At 46.5% G+C, this 20,963-nt stretch overlaps 2 protein-coding genes across 2 annotated transcripts; both read right to left on the reverse strand.

The window, feature by feature from the left end:
• Window positions 1-6,964: 6,964 nt before the first annotated feature.
• LOC138845937 (putative uncharacterized protein FLJ43944) lies at window positions 6,965-7,912 on the reverse strand. Its single transcript, XM_070059986.1, has 2 exons — window positions 7,690-7,912; window positions 6,965-7,305 (listed from the first exon to the last, which is right to left on the reverse strand). The coding sequence occupies exons 1-2, from the start codon at window positions 7,910-7,912 to the stop codon at window positions 6,965-6,967; spliced, it is 564 nt and encodes a 187-aa protein (XP_069916087.1).
• Window positions 7,302-12,366, reverse strand: LOC138846323 (leucine-rich repeat-containing protein 37A3-like). Its single transcript, XM_070061732.1, is given in 3 exon segments — window positions 7,302-9,473; window positions 9,475-10,358; window positions 11,784-12,366. Coding segments are annotated over 2 exon segments (1,362 nt in total). The 5' UTR covers window positions 9,921-10,358; window positions 11,784-12,366; the 3' UTR covers window positions 7,302-8,557.
• Window positions 12,367-20,963: the final 8,597 nt, after the last annotated feature.

Genomic DNA, 20,963 nt, shown 5'->3' on the forward strand with positions numbered 1-20,963 from the left:
GATATAACACGCAAACTGTCGTGAAAAATGTCAATTAATTCCTTTTTTTTTATTATGTTACACTCAGCACTTCAAAATTTCTAGTTCACTGGCCTAGGTGACATGATAGATTTTTATTTTTAGTTAATTACTTTGAATGTTAAGTATTTTCCCCCAAAATTGGGAGTCTAAACTGATTCCTTTCAAAAATCAGTAAGGAAAAGATAATTCAACAAATGGACAGTGGACAAAACCTCAACGAAACATAGATGTTCAATAAGTATATAAAGACATTTAAATTTATGAGTAATCAGAGAAATCCAGATTCAGCTGGGAACCCTTTTATTTGCCAGTCACATTAGCAAAAAGACAAAGAGCATCCCGAGGTGAAAAGGTGAAGGGAAGAGTCAGTGTTGGGGCATAGCAGGCTAAGCCGTCACTTGAGAAGCGTAAATTCCATATTGGAGAGCCTGGTTAAAGTCTTGGGCCCTCTGCTTCTGAGCCAGATGCCTGCTAGTGCACCTAGGAGGCAGCAGATGATGGCCCAAGTGCTTGATTCCTCGTCATCCCTGTGGGAGACCCAGAATCAAGTATTAGATCTTAGCTTTGGCCTGGCCCAGCCATGGCTGTTTTGGGCATTTGGGGAATAAAGCAGTGGATGGAAGATTCTCTCTTTCTCTCACTCTCTCATTTGCTCTCGCTCCATCTCCCCCTCCCCCCACTCCCATAGTTCAAGTAAACAAATACATCTTTTTAAAAAGGATGAAGGGAAATGAATGTTCTTATATTCTGTTAGCTGGAGTGTAAGTAAGTGTGCACAGCTTTTCTGAGGGCAATTAAAATTTCCTATTTCCGTAGTCTTCATCCATTTTCATTCTTTTTTTTTTTGAGATTTATTTATTTATTTGAAAGTCAAGTTACACACAGAGAGAAGGAGAGGCAGAGAGAGAGAGAGAGAGAGGCAGAGAGAGAGAGAGAGGTCTTCAATCCACTGGCTCACTCCCCAGTTGGCCACAATGGCCAGAGCTGTGCTGATCCGAAGCCAGGAGCCAGGAGCCAGGAGCTTCTTCAAGGTCTCCCACATGGGTGCGGGGTCCCAAGCACTTGGGCCATCTTCCACTGCTTTCCCAGGCCATATCAGAGATCTGGATCAGAAGTGGAGCAGCCAGGACTCAAACCAGCGCCCATATGGGATGCTGGCATGGCTGGTGGAGGCTTTTCCCACTATGCCACAATGCTAGCTGCCCCATTTTCTTTCTAGACTTCTATTTTGCAAAATGCTTGTCCATGTTCACAAGTGTGCACAAGGATTTTCCTTGCAGCAATACATGAGAAGTGGACATAATCGAAAATCCATCAATAGAGGGATTATTAAGTAAACTGTGAAATGGCCATCCATACTATAGAATATCATGCAGGAGTTAAATGAATAGGGTAACTGACTGAGTACTAGGAGGGAAAGAAATCCAGAAGAAACCATGAAGTGAAAGAACCAAGTTGCAGGATGTTACTATTTAGGTTAAAAAAAGAAAGAAACCACACAACACAACTATTATGCTCTATGTAAATATGTTTGTAGGTAATTTTTTGGAAGGATATATGCCAAACTCAGAGCAGTAATTATTACCTCATAGGTAGGGAGTTAGGACACAATGAAGGTCTTCACTATCCCTATCACTTTTTATCTACTAAGAATGTAATGGTATTACTGATAAAATGCAAATAAATAGAAGTAGTTTCTTATTTCAAATTCTGTGCCTTGTTAAAACAACCATAGAATTATAATCAACAGATGTTGATTGTGACATGGAGAGGGAATACTTTTTCTGACATACTGACCTCAAAATAGTAGAACAAGAAAGCTCTTACAATGCAGTTAGTTTTGTGTATTCATGTTTGGGAGCGTGTACTCACAGTGTCTCAGCCCAGCGGTATGCTTTCCATACATTTTCATCAATGAAAGAAATCGAGTTTCCTTGGAAATTTCTGTAAAGGAACACAGTTCACATCCTTGAATGGGTTGGAAAAGAATGAACAGAATGAGGAAAAAAATCATGGCACCCTCATGGGGGAGTATTGAAATACAGAAATATTATCAGCTTTCTAATAAATACCAGTGCTTTTATGTTCCGTAGCTCTCTGCTTCCCAGTTTGCTCACTCAATAAATAATGAGGGGCCACTGACATAAACAATGAAGCATCCTCTCAGAAGCTTAACTTCGTCTCTGTCCAGTCTCTTTGACAGTAAAGACAGTCAATCACTTTGAATATTAAGTATTTTCACCAAAATAACTCAGGTGTCTACACTGACTTCTATAAATCAGTGAGAAAAGGATAAATTATTCAAGAAAAAATGGGCAAAATGTATTGTCACCAATAAGAATAATGAAAACCTATGCAGGTATACTAGTGCTTTGGCCAAGCGCCCTCTGCTGAAATCTTTCCAAGTACTGAATGGATACAGACAATTTAAAATCAGAGGGACTAATGTGCTGATGTGGAAAGCCTTTTGGAATACAGCATAGGGTAAAAGTGCCGATCACTGAGCCAGGAGCCAAGCATTACCTCCATAGGAAAAAAAAAAAAGAGAGGAGGTTGGAAGGAAAGACGCACACCTGGGTTACAGGTAATAGAGTGAGGACCAGGGGATGATGAGGGTGTGTGGGGGTTCATACTTTCACATTTTATCCTACATTCTGTGCACTTTTTAAAAAGTGGAAAGGTGCTCATAATCGATACTTGTTTACAAGAAGCTGTTAAATGACTTATATTTAGCTTCAACTTTGAATTGCTGTGAGTGCTTAGCTTTAACTCTGTCCTCACTCCTCAGCAACAATGAACCTATTTGTTTTAGGTACACATTTTCCTGGAAGCAGGAGCAGCAATAAAACAGATACCTGTATGCTCACCTGCCTGGTGGATATGTCCTCTCGGGTTACTTTATGCTCATCAATAAAAAGTGCCTAACACTGAACACATCTCCCACTAACGGGCTCTTCTTTCTGACTGCTGTGCTTCTGCCTTATAGACCACCATCATTCTCGCTGTCATCCAGGGAAAGACTGTGGAGTCACGCATTTTTATTTTCTGTTACAATCCATCACACAATTCTTTAAGCCAGCTTTACAGATGAGGATATTGAATCCAAGCTAAATAACTTGTCCAAAGTCACAAAGCTAATCACTGGGAGACCTGTGTTCAAAGCCAGGCAACCTGGCTCCAGAATCTATCCTTAAATCTGTTGTATCATCTCTAATAAGTCGGGATGAGGGCTGTGTTGAAGAGTGGGATTAAAGCAATGAGGTAATAACATGGTGAATGTCAATAAATAATGAATCAGGAAAAGCAGTAAGGGCAATCACATGAGACTGTAGAAGAGACAGAAGAGAATAAGAGAAGGAGGATCAGGAAAGCTCACAAGCAAAGTGGCCACTTGGGGGTGAACCAACGGAAAAAGGAAGACCTTTCTCTCTGTCTCTCACTGTCCTACTCTGTCTGCCAAAACACACACATACACACACACACAGTCAACATAAGGTGGGGACTTGAGGAGGGCTCAGAAGATCTTGGGTAAAAGCTGCTGAGACAGGCAGGCTGTAGGGAACCATGAGGAAGGGAGATTCTTACAATATGCTGAAGGTGCCATTGTAGCTGTTGGGCTCTGGTACAGGAACTCTGTGAAGCTTCTGCACTGGGCTGAGGCCAGTGCATGAAAGTGTCTCATCTTTGCAGGTGCAGAGCTCACAGACATTTATGGTGGCAGCCGCATTCAGGGGTTGATCTGTGACTTCAGTTAGGGTTGAGTGCTGAGTCTGAACCTGGCCTGGATGTAGATCTGTAGTCTTCTTCAGGGATGGAGAATGGCCAGCTTTTGCAGTGGGTACCAGAGTTCTGGTTAGCTCCATCTTGGAAGGCTGAGCTATGACACTGGGTGATGTTGGGTGCTGAGCTTGATGCTGACCTGCTGTTGGAACTGTCATCTCATTGTCCCCTGGGGACTGAGTTACGAGCTCCTTTAGTGGCTCTGTAGACTGAGTTAGGGTCATTTGCATGGTAGTAGAAGGTGTAGCCTCTGTAGTACGTTGTGGAGTTTGGGTAATTTCCAGGTCCAGAGGCTTGACTGTGACTTGAGGCAGGTTTGTATACTGAGTCTGAATCTGGACTGGAGGTGAAAATGTCACCTCAGGGTACATTGGATAAGGAGGAGGAGATATAGACTTGAAGGCTGTAGAATGTTCATCCTGTGTAGTGGGTACCTGAGTTATGGTTGACTCTAACTTCGAAGGTTCAGCTGTGCCACTGGGTGACATTGGATGCGGAGTTTGATCTTGACTTGGTTTTGGAACTACCATCTCATAATAAACTGGAGGCTGATAGACCACTTCATTATGTGGCCCTGGAGGCTGCCCTGAAGTCTCCTGCATGGTTGGGAGTGGTTCACCCTCCACAACAGATTCTGGAGTTAGGGTAAGTTCTACATCAAAAGGTTGAACTGTGACTTCTGTCAGGGTTGGATGCTGAGCCTGAACCTGGTCTGGTTGTGAAAGTACCCCCTCATGGAGCACGGGAGGTACTTTAGTCTTCTTCAGGGCTGTAGAATGTTCAGCCTTCCTGGTACGCTTTGCATTTATGGTAAGCACTGTGTCCAAAGGCTGAACTGTGATGTGAGGCAATGTTGGATATTGAGCTTGATTATGACCCAGTGTTGGAACTGTCACCTCTTGATGTATTGGAGATTGGGTTACACCCTCCATGGGAGGTTGACTGGAGGTCTCCTGCATGTCTGTAGAGGGTTCAGTCACCATACTGCTGGTTTCTGGAGTTATGGTAAGTCCCAGGTCCAGATGTTGAGTTGTGGCTGGAGTCAGGTTTGGAGATGGAGCTGTAGTCTTGCTCAGGTCTGCAGGATGCTCAGCCTCTGTAGTAGGTTCTGTAGTAATGGTAAGTGCCAGGTCTAAAGGTTGATTTGTGACACTGGGTGATAGTGGAGGTTGATTTTGACCCTCATGATGCACTGGTGGCTGAGCTACAGATTCTTTAGGTGGAGTCTCCTGCACATTTGTGGCAAGTTCAGCCTCTGTAATGGGCTGTGGAGTTATTGTAAGTGCCAGATCAAAAGGTTGAAATGTGATGCGGGGTGATTTTGGAAACGGAGCTTGATCCTGAGCTGGTGTTGGAACTGTCACCCCCTGATATCCTGGGGGTTGAGCTATACCTTCCTTAGATGGCCCTGGAAGCTGAACTGGGGCCTCCTGCATGATTGGAGAAAGTCCGCCTTCCATTCCAGGTTGTGTAGTTATGGTGAGTTCCACATCCAAAGGTTGACCTGTGACTTTGGTCAGGTTTGGTTGCTGAGTTTGAAGCTCCTGCTGGGTTACAGATGATTGAGTGTCAGGGAAGTCTTGTGGCTTGGCTGGGGCTACATTTTGCACTGGAGCTTGTTCTGCATTCTTGAGGGGCTCTAGAGGCTCAGCTGGAGAAAGTTCCATCTTTTCAGGCAGTGCTGGAGGCTTGGCAAGAGGAGGCCCAAGCTGGGTTGGAGAAAATTCAACTTGCTTGGTGGGAACTGTAGGCTGGGCAGGTCCTTCCTGCTGACTCCAGTAAGGATAAACTTCTGGAGTGGGCTTTAGGGTTCTGGTAAGGTCAATATCCACATGTTTTGGTTTGGTTTTAGACATCCTTAAATGCTGAGTTCTGAGTATTTCTTCTGGAATATGAGGTGAAAATGTCATATTCATTGGAATAGCATCACTCATCTCTGGGAAGATATCTGAAGGCTGGATTGTGTTTCCCTGTTGGAGTGGTAATTGGTAAGCACTCATGGGGCACTCTAGAGGTGGAACAGAAATCCCCTGCTGGCTTGGTGAAGGTTCCTTCAGTTGTTCAGGCTGAGCTGGGACCCCTGGAAGTGGGGAGTGCTCATCCTCTTCTGGGGGCTTTGGCTGCTGAGCTGTGTCTGCCTCCTGGTCTTTCAAAGGCTCATGCTCCGTAGGGAACACTGAGGCGTGAGCTTGGGCTTCCTGATGGATTGGAGAAGGTGCAGCCTCTTCAGGGGCCTGTAAAATTTCAGCTGTTTCCTCCTGCTGGGTCATAGAGGGTTTCTCATCCTGCATAACTTCTGGAGATTGAATTGGCAGTGGTTCAACCTCTTCAAGAGGCGTTGGAGGCAGAGCTGGGACTGAGGCCTGAGTTGTTGTGACCTCGTGGCTGACTGGAAATGTTTCCACTTCTGCTGCAGGTTTTGGTGTTAGGGTCAGCTGCAGGTCTGGAGGTTTAGTAGTCACATTGGGCAAGTCGTACTGCTGAACTTGATGGTGACCGGGAGGTAAAATGGTCACTGTGTGATGACTTGGAGGCTGGGCTGGGACTTCTGTCTTCTTTCCAGAAGATTCAACCTCCTCAGAAGACTCAGAGGGCCGCCTTGGTTGCTCCTGCTCACTGATATAAGGTTCGGTCTCCATAGGAGGGACTGGAGTCAGAGCTAGGGCCTCCAGCTGGCCTGGAGGAGCTTGAGTCTCCACCAGGGCCTCCGCGTACTGAGCAATCTGCTGCTGTTCTCTGAGAGAAGGCTCTGTCTCCACGGGAGGGCCTGGAGGAGGCTGAGTCTCCACCAGAGCCTCCGCATACTGAGCTATCTGCTCCTGTTCACGGGGAGAAGGTTCTGCCTCCACGGAAGGGCGTGCAGTGTGAGCTCTGGGTGCCTGCTGGAATGGGGAAGGTTCCGTCTCTGCAGAAGGGACCGGAGTCGGCTCTGGGGGTTCCTGCTGGGCTGGAGAAGCTTCTGTCTCCAGGGAAGGGCCCAGAGTTTGATATGGGGTCTCCTGCTGGGCTGGAGAGGGTTTGTTCTCTACAGAAGACTCAACATACTGAGTGGGCTGCTCCTGATCACTAATATAGGGTTCTGTCTCCACAGGAGGGCCTGGAGTCTGAGCAGAGCCCTCCTGCTGCGCTGGAGAAGAGTCCCGCTCCATGGTGGGCTCCGGAGTTATGGTTGCGCCACATCTGCAGGCTTGATGGTAACATTGGGCAGGTTATAACGGTGAACTTGATTCTGATCTGGAGACCAGTCCGTCCCCTTCTGAATCTGTGGAGTCTGAGCTATGATAGTCTCTTCAGGAGATTCTAGCGCTTGAGCTCGGGGATCTTGCTGTACTGGAGATTTGACTTCCACAGGGAGTGCCGAAGGCTTCTCCGGGGCTTCCAGTTGGCTTCTAGAAGGTTCGATCTCTGGAGACTCAGAAGGCTGAGCAGGCTGCTCCTGATTGCTGGAGGAATATTCAGTGTTCACAGGCAGGCCTGGAGGCTGAGCTGGGGCTCCCTGCTGGCCTACAGATGGGCTGACTTCCTCAGCATACTCTGAGGGCTGAGCTGTGGCATCGTTTTGGGTAGAGAAAGGTCCAGTCTCCTCAGGGAGATCTGAGGTCTGAGCTAGACCCTCTTGAGTCCAAGATTCCACCCTCCCAGGGAATTCCGGAGTCTGCACTGGGGCCTCTTGTTGGGCTGAGGGGAGTCCCACTCCCTCAGGATGCCCCAGAGGCTGAGCTGGAGCCTGCTCCGTGCTTGGAGTAGACTGAACTTCCTCACCTGCCCCTGAGGCTTCTGTCAGCTCCGTGTCTGCAGGTTTCAGTGTGACGCTGGGGAAGTTTGCTTGGAGAGCTACAATCTGAGGTGAGGATGGAGTGTTAGGATCGTGATACACTGATGCCTGACCTGCTACTTCTGCAGTAGCAAATGGATTCTGAGCGGGGGCCTCCTGCTGCAACGGAGATGCTTCTTCCTCGGGCTGCTGCAGGTCTGCACCTGGGCCCTCTTGCTGGGGTGAAGAAAGTTCATCTGGTTCAACGGGCTGTGGAGGCGGAACTTGTTCTTCTTGCTGTGCAGAGGAGGATTGGATGGGCTCCTGAGTCTCTGGATTTTGAGTCTGGCCTTCCATCAGGAATTGAGATGGTTCAGCCTGCTCAGAGGGCTGTGCAGGTTCTCCTGGGTTCTCCTGGGATTCTGTAGGAAAACCACCAGGATAGACCCCATAGTCAGCCGGCAAAACTTGATTTTGACCCTGAAGCTTGGCTGCTTTGTCTGGAGTTCCAACACCAACCTTAGGAAGCCGTCGACGCCGAGCTAGATCTTTCTTGGGGGTCAGGGGTGAAACAATCAACTTGTTTCCTTGTGAACTCTGACTGTCTAGAGGCAGAACGAATGCTTCCAATGACTGGTGAGCATTTCGTTCCAGTCGAGGAGGCAGAGCCGGGGGCTGATCCTGATCCCCGTCTAGCACGGGAATGGCCTCTGGTAGCCTCTGTTGTCGAGTCAGCCTATCGAAATACTGGTACGGAACAGCAAGCTGTTCTGGCTCTGGGGGCAGTTCCAGAAAAAGGAAGCAAACTCACAGTGGACTCTTGAGGCGAGGTCAGCACCCGGGAGGGAGCAGAAGACCCCAGGTCATCAAAGCCGCCAGGGTCTGCCATGGGTGTGAGCGAGTCAGGCGATTCAGGTGGGACATTCAAGGAGTGGGAAGACCAGGGCTCAGAGAGCCAAGGGATCTGGACTGGGAGCCCCTGGTCTTCCCGCGTGGGGTCTCCTAAGTGATGGGAAAGTGCAGGTCTCCTGTCCTCACCTTACTCGACTCCTGCTCTTTCTGTCCACTCGGGGCTTCTGTACTCTCATTGATATAGGTCTCGGTCCTCCACTGCTCTGCATCCCATTCTTCCTTGGCTATCTTTTCTTCCTGCTGCTCACTGAGGAGCTTCATCAGGATGCCTGTTTTGGAGATGAGCTTGGCACAGGGCAGTTGCACCTGGGCCTCAGAGCAGTCCATTTTCAGAGTGCGGATGACGTGAGAAATGAGCCTTCTCACGTCCGTGTTGGGGATGAGGGACTGTAGCTGCTGATTCAGCTGAATTTCAAACTGTTGCCCCTGGGACAGCATCACGGGGTAGGTGAAGCCTGCGGGCGTGGTGGGGGCTTCAGTGCCCTCGCTGGGGTATTCCCACTGTGTTTCCTTGGTTTGGTCCACAGTCGGCATTAGGTCGAACTCGGTCCCAGCAGAATCTGTAGCTGAAGGATCTGTGTGCATTTTGTCGCCAGGGAGCGTTTCTTCATGTGCAGTGGTGTTTTCTGTCAAAACATTTTCTTCGAAAACACGCCCTCCGGAATGGTTTTCCTCCCTAGTGTCTTCTATAGAAGGTTCTCTCAGAGGAGGACTCCCCTGAGAATGCAGGCCTCCAGGGGATGAGAAAGCCTCTCCGGAGGGGGAGTTTATGAGACTCCGCAGTGCAGGGAACGGAGGCCTCTTCCCAGCCGTCAGCCTGTTGAGGGAATTTTTCCTTCTGAACTTCCGACTCAGTTTGGCCTTGGGGGTTCGGAGGACCAGGTGAGAGCAAGTTTTATGAAAGCGGTAATTCTGTCTGGAATGCCAGATTGGTTTCCCTGCCGCCTTATTTTTGGCTCTAGCATTGGCATCTTCTAAGACAAAAATGGTGTAGGTTAAGTCCTCCTTTGTTGTTGATCTCAGAGAGAGATTTTGCAGGGGAGGTAGAAGGCCTGCCCAGGATGTGTTTCTTCAGGAAAGAGGAGGCTGCAGCCTCACGTTCCTTTGTGAGCAAGGGCTCCGTGTGCAAGGAGTTTCCGGCCACCTGCCTGGGCCTCTGAGCCACTTGAAGCTCCTTCAGCTCTCTGGAGCCTGCTCTCCCAAGCCTTCTTCCCCCAATGCTCTCCGCAAAGGGCCAGGTGCCCCGTCTCCTCCCGAGGCTCTTCCTCATCTCCTGGAGGTGCCTTTCCCGTAAGCCCTTTGGCCCCTTGATGACTTTTTTCACTCTCTGCAGCCTGTACCCCACACTTGGCATGGTTGCCAGGCTGTTCTCCTGTGACGGGGCAGTTTCTGATTTCTTTTGGAGGATTTGAGGGTTAAATTGATGACCTAACAGGATAGGCTGCATAAGCATGGCCTTTTCTTCCTTCTTAACCTTATCGATTTTTTTCTTGAATTACTTCATGTAACAAATTCTCCAGAAAATAGAGCTTTCTCAACTTATTTCTGTAAGGATGAGAGGGCCTTCTTATGTGGGTTTTCACGTAGCTCAGGGACTTATCTCTATCTTGCACATTTGAAAAAAGCAGTGTAATGAATGGTAATAATGTTGATTCTACATTTTGTAGATTTTCCTCTGAGAAATAAGGCAATATATAATTCAGTGCACTAATAACATCACTTTCATCGTTGAGGTCCCGCTGTTCACTCATGCGGCCTGGGAAGTCCACGCTGTTTCTCTCTGATACTGGGTTCCCTGGCTCAATAGTCAGCTGCTTGCTGGTGTTGTTCTTCCGGGCTTGCAATATCTTCATGAATGCCCCCTTTGGGTTCCCTATAGATGCTTCTTCAACTGTCAAAAAAAGAAGAGACTGCTTTTTGGCACAGAAGACTGATGGGACAGCTTTATGTCAGTCCACAGCCCTACACTCTGATCAATTAAATTAGGAGTCAAATCCAATATTTGGGGTACCATTGAGACTTTAGAGAGAAAAGTAAAACCAAACTCAAACCTATGAAATGGCAACAACAAAGGAGAAAAAGATATTTTTGAGAGTGGCATTCAAAGAGTTCGCAGTGTTAAAAAGCAGTAACTATGATCAGTATTATTTCATTGGTTTCCAATGACCAACCACTCCAGGCTTAGAATAAGGCTGGAGGACAAATGGCCCCACCCAGCTGCCCCTTCTGTGGCTCTGCCCCTGCTTCTCAGCCACATCATTCTACAGTCCTGCCTCATGCTGAGGGAGCACAGGCTTCCTCCTTCCCTCCCTCCCTCCCTGTGGCCCTGTGTTCTTGCTACCATCACAGGTGTCCATGGCAAGAGATAGGCATGTAAGGGGAGTGAGGGCAGAGGTGGTCAAGCCAAGGGGCCTTGCTCCTCACCTCAGTGTGTTCTTTCCCACCCTTGTAAAGGGAGATTAACAATGCTTGTCCTTCTCACCTCTTGAGACGAAGGGAATAATATAATTGGTAGGAAACTGGTCTGGAAGGTGAGCAACACTGTGTAGATGGGTATACAGTTATCACTGTGCTAATGCCTCAGATCCCTGACTGAGATCCGAATTCAAGCTGTCTAAGGAAGAAAGCGGTCACATTTTGGAAGTCACGACATCAGTGGTAATAACCCTCATCTACAGAAGGATACTTAAAATTACCCGAGTGTTCTGTGGATAGAAAAGCGTGAGACTCAGAGCAGGTTCAGAGTTGGACAGTCTACAAGTGCATGGAGGAGCCTTCCGACTCCATCAGAGCAGCCAGGCAGCCATTTCTGGTTATGGAACCAGAAACTCCCCGGCTCCAAATAAAACAGCATCACTTGTACTCTTTTATACAAGTGCAAAAACAAACAACCGCGGTGAGCAGTGTAGACCTGTTCTATAAGACAGAGGGCCCTTGAGGCCCAACACATAGAAAACCAGTTTATAGACTGTGTGCAAATGAGTTATCATTGAAAAGCAAAGCACCCAAGAGCACAGAACACCACGTGTGTGGTTCCCAACATTGCTTCCTTCCCCTTCCACCTCTTTTCCATGATCCTTTGTGCATATGTAAATTACATAGCGGTAACTATGTTATTAAATTACATAGCGGTGATTGCGAACCTGACTTTCAGCAAGGGAGCAGTGTAGCAATTTAGGGAGTTTAAATCTGAATGAATGAATAAAAATTCAGCAATTAATTACATTGTTACTTTAAACTTGACCCTAAAATTTTAAAATAAGAAATTTAAAACAAATAAATATTAAAAAAAGATCCTCAGGAAGTTCCGACTCACGGCAATGTGTCGTATTTGGCAGGCATTCATTGTCACAGTGAAGCTTGACGGTGTTGCAGACAACCTCGATAGTATGTTTAAATTGGCAGAGGCAGCAGGCCATATGGCTGGGTAAGATCCTATGAATAGAGACAGAGAATTAAGTTACCTGTAAAGGGGTTCCTTGGGTGGGTCAAACAGGTGAGCCAAGGTGCCAGCAAAGGAGTTCTTGAGGTATGTGGCCAGGACATTTGGGTAGGAGCCTGGTGGCCAATTGTTGGTCTTGAATATGAGAATAAAGGAAGGAGGGAGAGGTGGCCCAAGGAGGCATAGGCATGGAAGTGGGTGTGGTGTATCCAAAATAAAGTCAACAGGGTGAGCATTGGGCACCATGGATCTGTCGTTTGACTCAGGGGTGTCTCCTTCCAGTTCACAAGTCTCATTGTGGGTTGGGAGTGCACAGGAGGACTTCCCCCAACCTCTGGAGTACTCTTCTCCATCCCTGTTGGAAGTGTTCACTATTAGAAACTACTCTGGTCCCAGAAAAATGACTGACTGCAGTAATTGTTGGAAAAGATGTGGAGAAAAAGGAACACTCGCTCACTGATGGGTGAGTGAAAGTAATTTGAACAGGCAGGTGTTTAGCTCAGCCATGAAGATGCTGCTTGGGACAAGCACATCCCCTTCTGGAGTGCCTGGCTCCATTTCTGATCCCTGTTTCCTGCCAGGGAGTGCCCTGGGATGTGTCAGGTGGTGCTTCCCTAAATACCCAGAAATGGAAAGACTGCAACTTATGGTAGGTGTGTGTTTTTAAGAAACTGTCAGTCTATTTTCATTATATTTTTTTCAAATTTATCATTTCGAAAGTTTCTGTGGAAGGAAGAGAGAGAAACACACACAAACACATCTTTTCTTTTTTTTTTCTTTTTGACAGGCAGAGTGGACAGTGAGAGACAGAGACAGAGAGAAAGGTCTTCCTTTTGCCATTGGTTCACCCTCCAATGGCCGCCGTGGCCGGCGCATCGCGCTGATCCAAAGCCAGAAGCCAGGTGCTTTTCCTGGTCTCCCATGCGGGTGCAGGGCCCAAGGACTTGGGCCATCCTCCACTGCACTCCCGGGCCATACCAGAGAGCTGGCCTGGAAGAGGGGCAACCGGGACAGAATCCGGCGCCCCGACCGGGACTAGAACCCAGTGTGCCAGCGCCGCAAGGCGGAAGATTAGCCTATTGAGCCACGGTGCCGACCACATGTTTTCATTAGGTAGTTTACTCCCCAAATGTCTGCGACATGCAGGGCTGGGCCAGGCCAAAGCCAGGAGCTCAGAAACTAGTTTGGTTTTCCATGTGAGGAGCAAGAACTCAAGTCCTTGGGGCATCACCCACTGCCTTCCAGGGTACATGTTAGCAGGAAGCTAGGGTGGAGCAGAGCCGGGACTTGGATCCAGGCATTCTGATGTGGGATTGGAGTATCCCAGGTAGTGGCTTAACGGCTGCACCAAATGCCTGCCATCGTAAACAGTTTAATTTTTATTTGTTTTATTTTTTAAAGCTTTTATGTAATGAATGCCAATTTCATAGGTACAACTTTAGGAATATAGTGTTTTTTCCTCCATACCTGCCCTCCCACCCCCACTCCCGTCCTACCTCCTACTCCCTCTCCCATCCCATTCTTCATTAAGATTCACTTTTGATTGACTTTATATACAAAAGAGCAACTCTATACTAAGTAAAGATTTCAACACTTTGCACCAACCCCCCACCCCACAACATAAAAAGTACTGTTTGAGAACAAGTTTTGCAGTTAATTCTCATAGTACAGCTCATTAAGGACAGAGTTCCTACGGGGGGGGGGGGGTAAGTGCAAACAGCTTAATTTCTAATACCCCCAAACTGGAACAACCTAAGTGTTCACAAATAGGTGAATAGATAAACTATGGTAGGTTCATATAATGAAATGCTATTCAGCAATAAAAGGAAATTAACTCTTGGTACACACAACAACAAGAGTGTCTTAATCATGTTGAGTGACAAAAACTGGTTAGAAAACAGTGCATACTGTTTGTGGTTCCATTTCTATAAACGTGTAGAACATGCATAATAGCCCATAGTAACAGTAAGAAGGTCAAGGTTCCATGGAAATTGGATTGGGGAGCGCAAGGAGGGATGGAAGGGAAGAATGATAAAAAAAAGCACAAGTTGAGGTGGCGGGTATTTTGCTGTGGTCATGGCCTATGGTATATACATCTATCCACATAGGTGGTCCACTGTGTCTATTATTTCTTCATCTCTGGAACTACTATGAAACTGCTCAGAGGAAAGAAGGAAGGGAGGAAGCAAGAGAGAGGAGGAGGAAGGGGGAGGGGTGGGAGTGAGGGAGCAGAGGAGGGAAGGAAGGCTAATGATTGAGTCCACATGAGAAGTATGCTGCTTGTGATACCCACATCCTGTATGGCAGTGCCTGGGTTCTCGGTGTACTTTTTGTACTATTCTTTACTTTTCTTGGGGGATTGAATTATTTTTAAAAATATTTATTTATTTATGTTATTATTTATTATTATTTTTCACTCTCCAAATGGCCACAAAAGCCGAGTGGAGTAGCTGGGATTCAAACTGACATTCCAATATGGAGTGCCGGCATCACACGTGGTGAGTTACCTTGCTGTGCCACAAGGCCTGTCCCTAGTAGGTTTGAGTATTTTTAAAATAAAATTGGCAAAAACGCTAACAAAGCTAGTTGGTTATCTTATTAAGAATTATTGAGCCGGAGCCGGCGCTGCGGCTCACTAGGCTAATCCTCCACCTGGCGGCGCCGGCACACCGGGTTCTAGTCCCGGTCAGGGCACCGGATTCTGTCCCGGTTGCCCCTCTTCCAGGCCAGCTCTCTGCTATGGTCAGGGAGTGCAGTGGAGGATGGCCCAAGTCCTTGGGCCCTGCACCCCACAGGAGACCAGGATAAGCACCTGGCTCCTGCCTTCGGAGCAGGCCACAGCGCGCCGGCTGTGGCGGCCATTGGATTGTGAACCAACGGCAAAGGAAGACCTTTCTCTCTGTCTCTCTCTCTCTCACTGTCCACTCTGCCTGTCAAAAAAAAAAAAAAAAAAAAAAGGAATTATTGAGCCGGAGCCACAGCTCAATAGGCTAATCCTCCACCTAGCGGCGCCGGCACACCGGGTTCTAGTCCCAGTCCGGGCGCCGGATTCTGTCCCAATTGCCCCTCTTGCAGGCCAGCTCTCTGCTGTGGCCAGGGAGTGGCGGCCATTGGAGGGTGAACCAACGGCAAAAAGAAGACCTTTCTCTCTCTCTCAATGTCCACTCTGCCTGTCCAAAAAAAAAAAAAAAAAGAATTATTGGAGGCTGTTTCAGGGAGATAAAAACAGCCTGTTTAATAGGAGTGAGTCCTCAATATTATACTTAAGCAGTATAATGTAGTGATTAGGAGTACAAATTCCATCACCAGATTAGGTTCACATCTTAGCTCTGCTAATAATATGATCTTGGGCAAATGGCTTAGACTCTGTTTCTCAGCCACCTCATTCTGATAGCACCTACCTCTAATGAGATGTGAGGACCAAATGAATCAGCACTTGAAATGTGCCTGACACGTGTGAGTGTGCAACACAAGTTAGCCACTCTAGTTATTCACTTGCAAACCACTACCTGCACAGTACTGATGCTCTCCCACCTTGGGTTGTTTGGGGGCCTTCTCTGAGGCAAAAGGATGACTTTATTAGGCAAACAGAACCTGTGTTTCATGGAAACACGAAGGCTGTGGGTTGGGGGCACAATGTATAGAGTTTAGATTAACACTGGATACACTTAGTGGGCCAGGCTCTTTCTAACCAATAGAATAACCAATGGTTGAGTTGTTACAGATGACTAATGTTACTTCTTTGGGTCCAGAGAAAGCTTCATATAGAAAGAATGCACTCAGAATGCTAAGCTAGTGTTTTACTAGACTTCAATTCTAACAGGAAATTTTCGTTAAGTCCTTTCTACCCCTAACTTCGTATTTTGAAAATTTTCAAGCCTACAAAAATATCCGAAAGATTGGTGTCATGAGTTTACATGTTCTTTCACTTAGATTCAACTGTTGCTAACATTTTGCCACATTCACTTTCCACGTGTGTGTCTCTATGCACTTCTTGGACAAACCATTTGAGAATGAGCTGTACATACGATGACCTTTTCTTGCTAAACCTGAAGTCTGCGTCTCCTAAGAACAAAGGCATTCTCCTGCATATCCACAACACTATTATCACCCAGTCAGCTTTAACATTAACATCACCGTCTATTGTGGTCCACATGCAGGTGCTCTCAGTTGTCCCAAACATGTCTTGGCTACTTTTAAATCAGGCATTGCATTTTATTTTCATGGCTCTTTAATTTTCTTCAGTTTAGAACTGTTCCTTTTTTGCAGTGTTTCATGGCATTGGGATTTTTGAGGCATTCAAATCAGTTGTTTTACAGCATGTACCTCAATTTATCTTTCTAAGGCCAATGTGAATAAATCTTCCAGCCACTGGTTCATGCCCCAAATGGCCACCGCAGCTGGGGCTGGGCTGGGTTGAAGTCAGGAGCCAGGATCCAGGAGCCAGGAACTATATTCAGGTCTCTCCTGGGTGGCAGGGGGCAAGCACTTTGGTCATCCTGTGCTGCTTCCCCAGGTTCATTAGCAAGGAGCTGGATGGGAAGTGGAGCAGCTGGGACTTGAACTGGCACTCCCATATGGGATGCCAGCATCACAGACAACTTCACCTTATGCCACAACACCAGTGCTGGGCCCCAAATCATTATTTTTAAAAATATTGGCAAATCTGGGCCGGCACCATGGCACAGTAGGTTAATCCTTCACCTGTGGTGCCAGCATCCCATATGGGCGCTGGTTCTAGTCCCAGCTGCTCTGCTTCTGATCCAGCTCTCTGCTGTGGCCTGGGAAAGCAGTGGAAGATGGCCCAAGTCCTTGGGCCCCTGCACCTGCATGGGAGACTGGGAAGAAGCACCTGGCTCCTGGCTTCGATCAGTGCAGCTCTGGCCATTGTGGCCATTTGGGTAGTGAACCATCGGAAGGCTTTTTTCTCTGTGTCTCTCTCTCACTGTCTATAACTCTATCTGTCAAATAAATAAATAAAATCTTAAAAAAATATTGGAAAATCTTTTGAAATTGCTAATGACCTGAGGTATAGCTTATTCTTACTAGATAAGACCATTGCACATTAATATGCTATAAAGGGGCCAGCGCTGTGGTGTAGCAGGTTAAGCCTTCACCTGCAGTGTCAGCATCCCTTATAGGCACGGGTTCAAGTCCCAGCTGCTCTGCTTCTGATCCACCTCCCTGCTAATGCACTTGGGAAAGCAGCAGAGGATGGCCCAAGTGCTTGGGCTCCTGCTCCCACATGAGTCAGAATAAGCTCCGACGCCTGACTTTGGCCTGGCCAAGCCCAGGCTGTTGTGGTCTTTTGAGCTAGGAACCAGCAGATGGAAGATCTTTCTCTCTCTCTGTATTTCTGCCTTTCAAATAAATAAGTAAGTCTTTAAGAATGCATTAAGGACCATCACTTATGAGTCATGACACAAGTGAGCTGGCCTGCTTTGTCTAAACTCCTGAGGACTTCCAATAATGAACTCCAGTGTAACAATTGCTTTCAGGTTTTTATAGCCTTGGTTGCACATGGCTCCAGAAAATGCTAGCACTTTTCCTGTCCACTGATGGTCAAGTATGAAAAAAGCAGCTAGAACACCACAGCCTTGGCTAACTGAGAAAGCTTGTTGATGATGAGAGCTTTGACTCTTTGGAGAGGAAGGCCTCTCACTGACCTGGGAGGATCCACTGTGGCAGATGCTGCCCAAGGTTGAGGAAGAGGAGGCTAGAGCAGAAACCAATGGATTTGATGATGTGGGAAGTTAGTCAAGGAGGTGATCTGACAGAAGTGATTAGGGCAGGGTATGCTATGAGAGGCCTTTCCCCATTCTTATCTTGTGGAGTCCGCTCGACTAGCCTTATCATAGTTTCTGTTTAGCTTGTCCAATTGGCAGGGGGGAGGTCACAATGGAAGTTGCAGTGAGTTTATGGTAAAATGTCAGAATAGGGCTCTAAGGAAATCCTTTTTAAAACTTCAAAACTTGAGATACTTCAAACTCTGCATGAAAATTAACTAGAAAGGATCATGGACCTAAATGTAACTCTACAGTTTCTACAAGAAAACAGGAAAAAATCTCTGTAACTTTAGATTAGACAATGGGTTATTTGAATGATTTTTTTAGGAAAGGCACAATAAAAGGACAAACCATACAAGATAAAAAGTTGCTATAGGCTCAGCAACATTAAAAAATTAACTTCTACTCTTCAGAAGGTACACTTAGTAGAGTGAAAGGATAACTCACGGCCAGCGCTGCGACTCAATAGACTAATCCTCCACCTAGCGGCGCCGGCACACTGGGTTCTAGTCCCGGTCGGGGCACCAGATTCTGTCCCGGTTGCCCCTCTTCCAGGCCAGCTCTCTGCTCTGGCCAGGGTGTGCAGTGGAGGATGTCCCAAGTGCTTGGGCTCTGCACCCCATGGGAGACCAGGAGAAGCACCTGGCTCCTGCCTTCGGATCAGCACAGTGCGCCGGCTGCAGCACGCCAGCCTCGGCGGCCATTGGAGGGTGAACCAACGGCAAAGGAAGACCTTTCTCTCTTTCTCTCTCTCTCACTGTCCACTCTGCCTGTCAAAAAAAAAAAAAAAAAACCTCCCTAAGATTAACATCAAATTACTACATGGGAACAGATTTGAATAGACACTTGGTAAAGATACTTGCACAACAGTATCGTCAGTCATTAGAGTAGTGCAAGTTTAAACTGCAGTGAGTGTACCCAAGGTGCCAGCGTTAGGATGACTGAGTCCCACATTTGAGCACTTGCATTTGATTCTTCTCTCTGGTTCCTGATTCCAGCTTCCTGCTAATATAGTTCTCCTGCCTTTCTTGGGCTTGAGAAATTGGGGTTCCTGCCACCTACATGGGAGGTCTTGGTTGAATTCCCAGCCTTCAACTCCAGCTTCAGCCCAGTGCTGGTCATGGTGGGCATTTGGTGAGAGAACTGATTGACTCTCAAGTAACTATTTTTAAATACTAAAAAAAAATAGAGATTCCACTATATATCTACTAGCAGAAAAGCTACATTAAAAAAGTTTTGTTTTTTAACTTATTTGAAAGAACGAGAGAGAGAAAGAGAGAGAGAGAGAAAGATTGACCTTCCATCTGCTGGTTCACTTCCCCAAATGCTGATAACAGCCAGGGTTGGGCCAGGACTATGCCAAGGATATAGGTCTCAGTGTGTGGGTCTCCTACATGGGTGGCAGAGACCAGAATACTCGAGTTACCATCGGCTACCTCCCAGGGTGCACATTAGCTGGAAGCAGAGTAGCTGGGACTCAAACTTGGCACTCTGATACGGGATGTAGGCATCCCAAGTGGTATCTTATTTATTTATTTATTTGACAGGTAGAGTTAGACAGTGAGAGACACAGAGAGAAAGGTCTTCCTTCCGTTGGCTCACCTCCCAATCACCCCCCAAATGGCCGCTATGGCCGGAGCTGCGCCAAACTGAAGCCAGGAGCCAGGTGCTTCCTCCTGGTCTCCCATGCGGGTGCAGGGTCCAAGCACTTGGGCCATCCTCCACTGCCTTCGCGGGCCACAGCAGAGAGCTGGACTGGAAGAGGAGCAGCCGGGACTAGAACCCAGCGCCCATATGGGATGCCAGTACCACAGGCGGAGGATTAGCCAAGTGAGCCATGGTGCCAGCCCCCCAAGTGGTATCTTAATGCTGTGCCACAACATCCAGTTTCTAAATTTTTGTTAAAGTTGAAACCTGAGGACTGGGACAACACATGTTGCAACTGCCACTCTCGAACATTGTTGGTGAGAGTGCAGACTGCAGCAGCTACTTGGCAAACAGTTTAGCTGTGTGTTAAACAGTTCAATATACACTTAGTAGGTAATGAACTGTCCTACCCCTAGATCTTTACACCAAAGAGATGAAGCCACATATTCATTTACAGACCTGCATGTGAGTGCTGTTAGTGGCTTTATTTATAATTGCAAAAAGTTGGAAAACACAGTTCTATAAGCTGATGAAATGGATAAACTGGTGTAACTACACAATTGGAATATTACTCAGCAATAGGTAGAGGCAGCAACATGAATAGTAGTTTAATCTCTAAAGGATTATGCTGAGTAAAGGAGCCAGACACAAGAGGCTACACTTACTACATGATTTTGCTTATAAGACACTGTGGAAGGAAAAACTACAAGAATAGAAACAGGGTGAGTGGTTTGAGGGCCTGGGTCTGGGGATGGGAGGAGACGATTGACTGGAAAGGACCATGAGGGACCTTTTTGGGTTGATAGAAATGTTCTACATCAGGAATTTGGTGGTGGTTACATAACCACGTGTTTGCCAAAACTCAGCAAACTTTACAGTGCGAATTGAAATACATAAAAATTATACCTCCATAAGCCTGACTTAAGAAAACACATCTACAGACTTACATGGAAATAAACCTAAGAAAAAGATACCTTACAGTTTTTCCAGTTGAAGAGTCATCATGAGAATGTTCTCAACTGTGGTAAGTGGTACTTGTGTTGTTCCCAAGTCTCTGAAGGAGAAAGCCCAAACATTCACGGTATGGACCTCAATAAAAAGATCTGTCTTTAAAAAGGTTGTTTCAGGAAGATGTGGTTACATCAGTTTTGGCTTCTCTATAAAGCAAGACAGCTCAAGAGTTTGTCATGGAGACAGTTCCAGAAAGCCCTGGTTGAAATGACTTTACTATTTGCATCATCAGATTAATGACCTTGGCATTGAAGAGTAGAACCTACACCTTTTTCTGCCATTGTCTTATTTTTCATTTTATACTACACTGACCTCTTTTAATTCTTATTTTTTCTTTAAAAAATTTACATCTATACCTCTTTGCTTGGGATAGATGGTATTCCTAACATGTATTTGCATGTAACACTGTCTCGCCCTGCCAGCTGTCTTTCCCATGATAAATTCTTTCTCAGTTCTTGCCTCAGTCAATAACTTTTTTCAGTAACCTAATTTAAAATCATGACTTTTTAGCCTCAATCTCAAATACTTAATGTTTGATGAAAATAAAAAAAGATTATTTTCATACTTACAGATATTTTAATGCTGGCAGTTTAAAAAGATACGAATCTTC

The sequence above is a fragment of the Oryctolagus cuniculus genome, chromosome 17 (genome assembly GCF_964237555.1).
Source record: "Oryctolagus cuniculus chromosome 17, mOryCun1.1, whole genome shotgun sequence".
Lineage (NCBI taxonomy): Eukaryota > Metazoa > Chordata > Mammalia > Lagomorpha > Leporidae > Oryctolagus > Oryctolagus cuniculus.

Excerpts from the sequence above, each read along its gene's own strand:
- LOC138845937 (XM_070059986.1), bottom strand. The coding sequence starts at position 7,912 with ATGGAAGGCCAGACTCAAAATCCAGAGACTCAGGAGCCCATCCAATCC. Across the intron at positions 7,306-7,689 it reads TGCTACTGCAGAAGTAGCAG|GCCAGCAGGGAGCCCCAGCT; the intron begins GTCAGGCATCAG and ends GCCCATCTGTAG.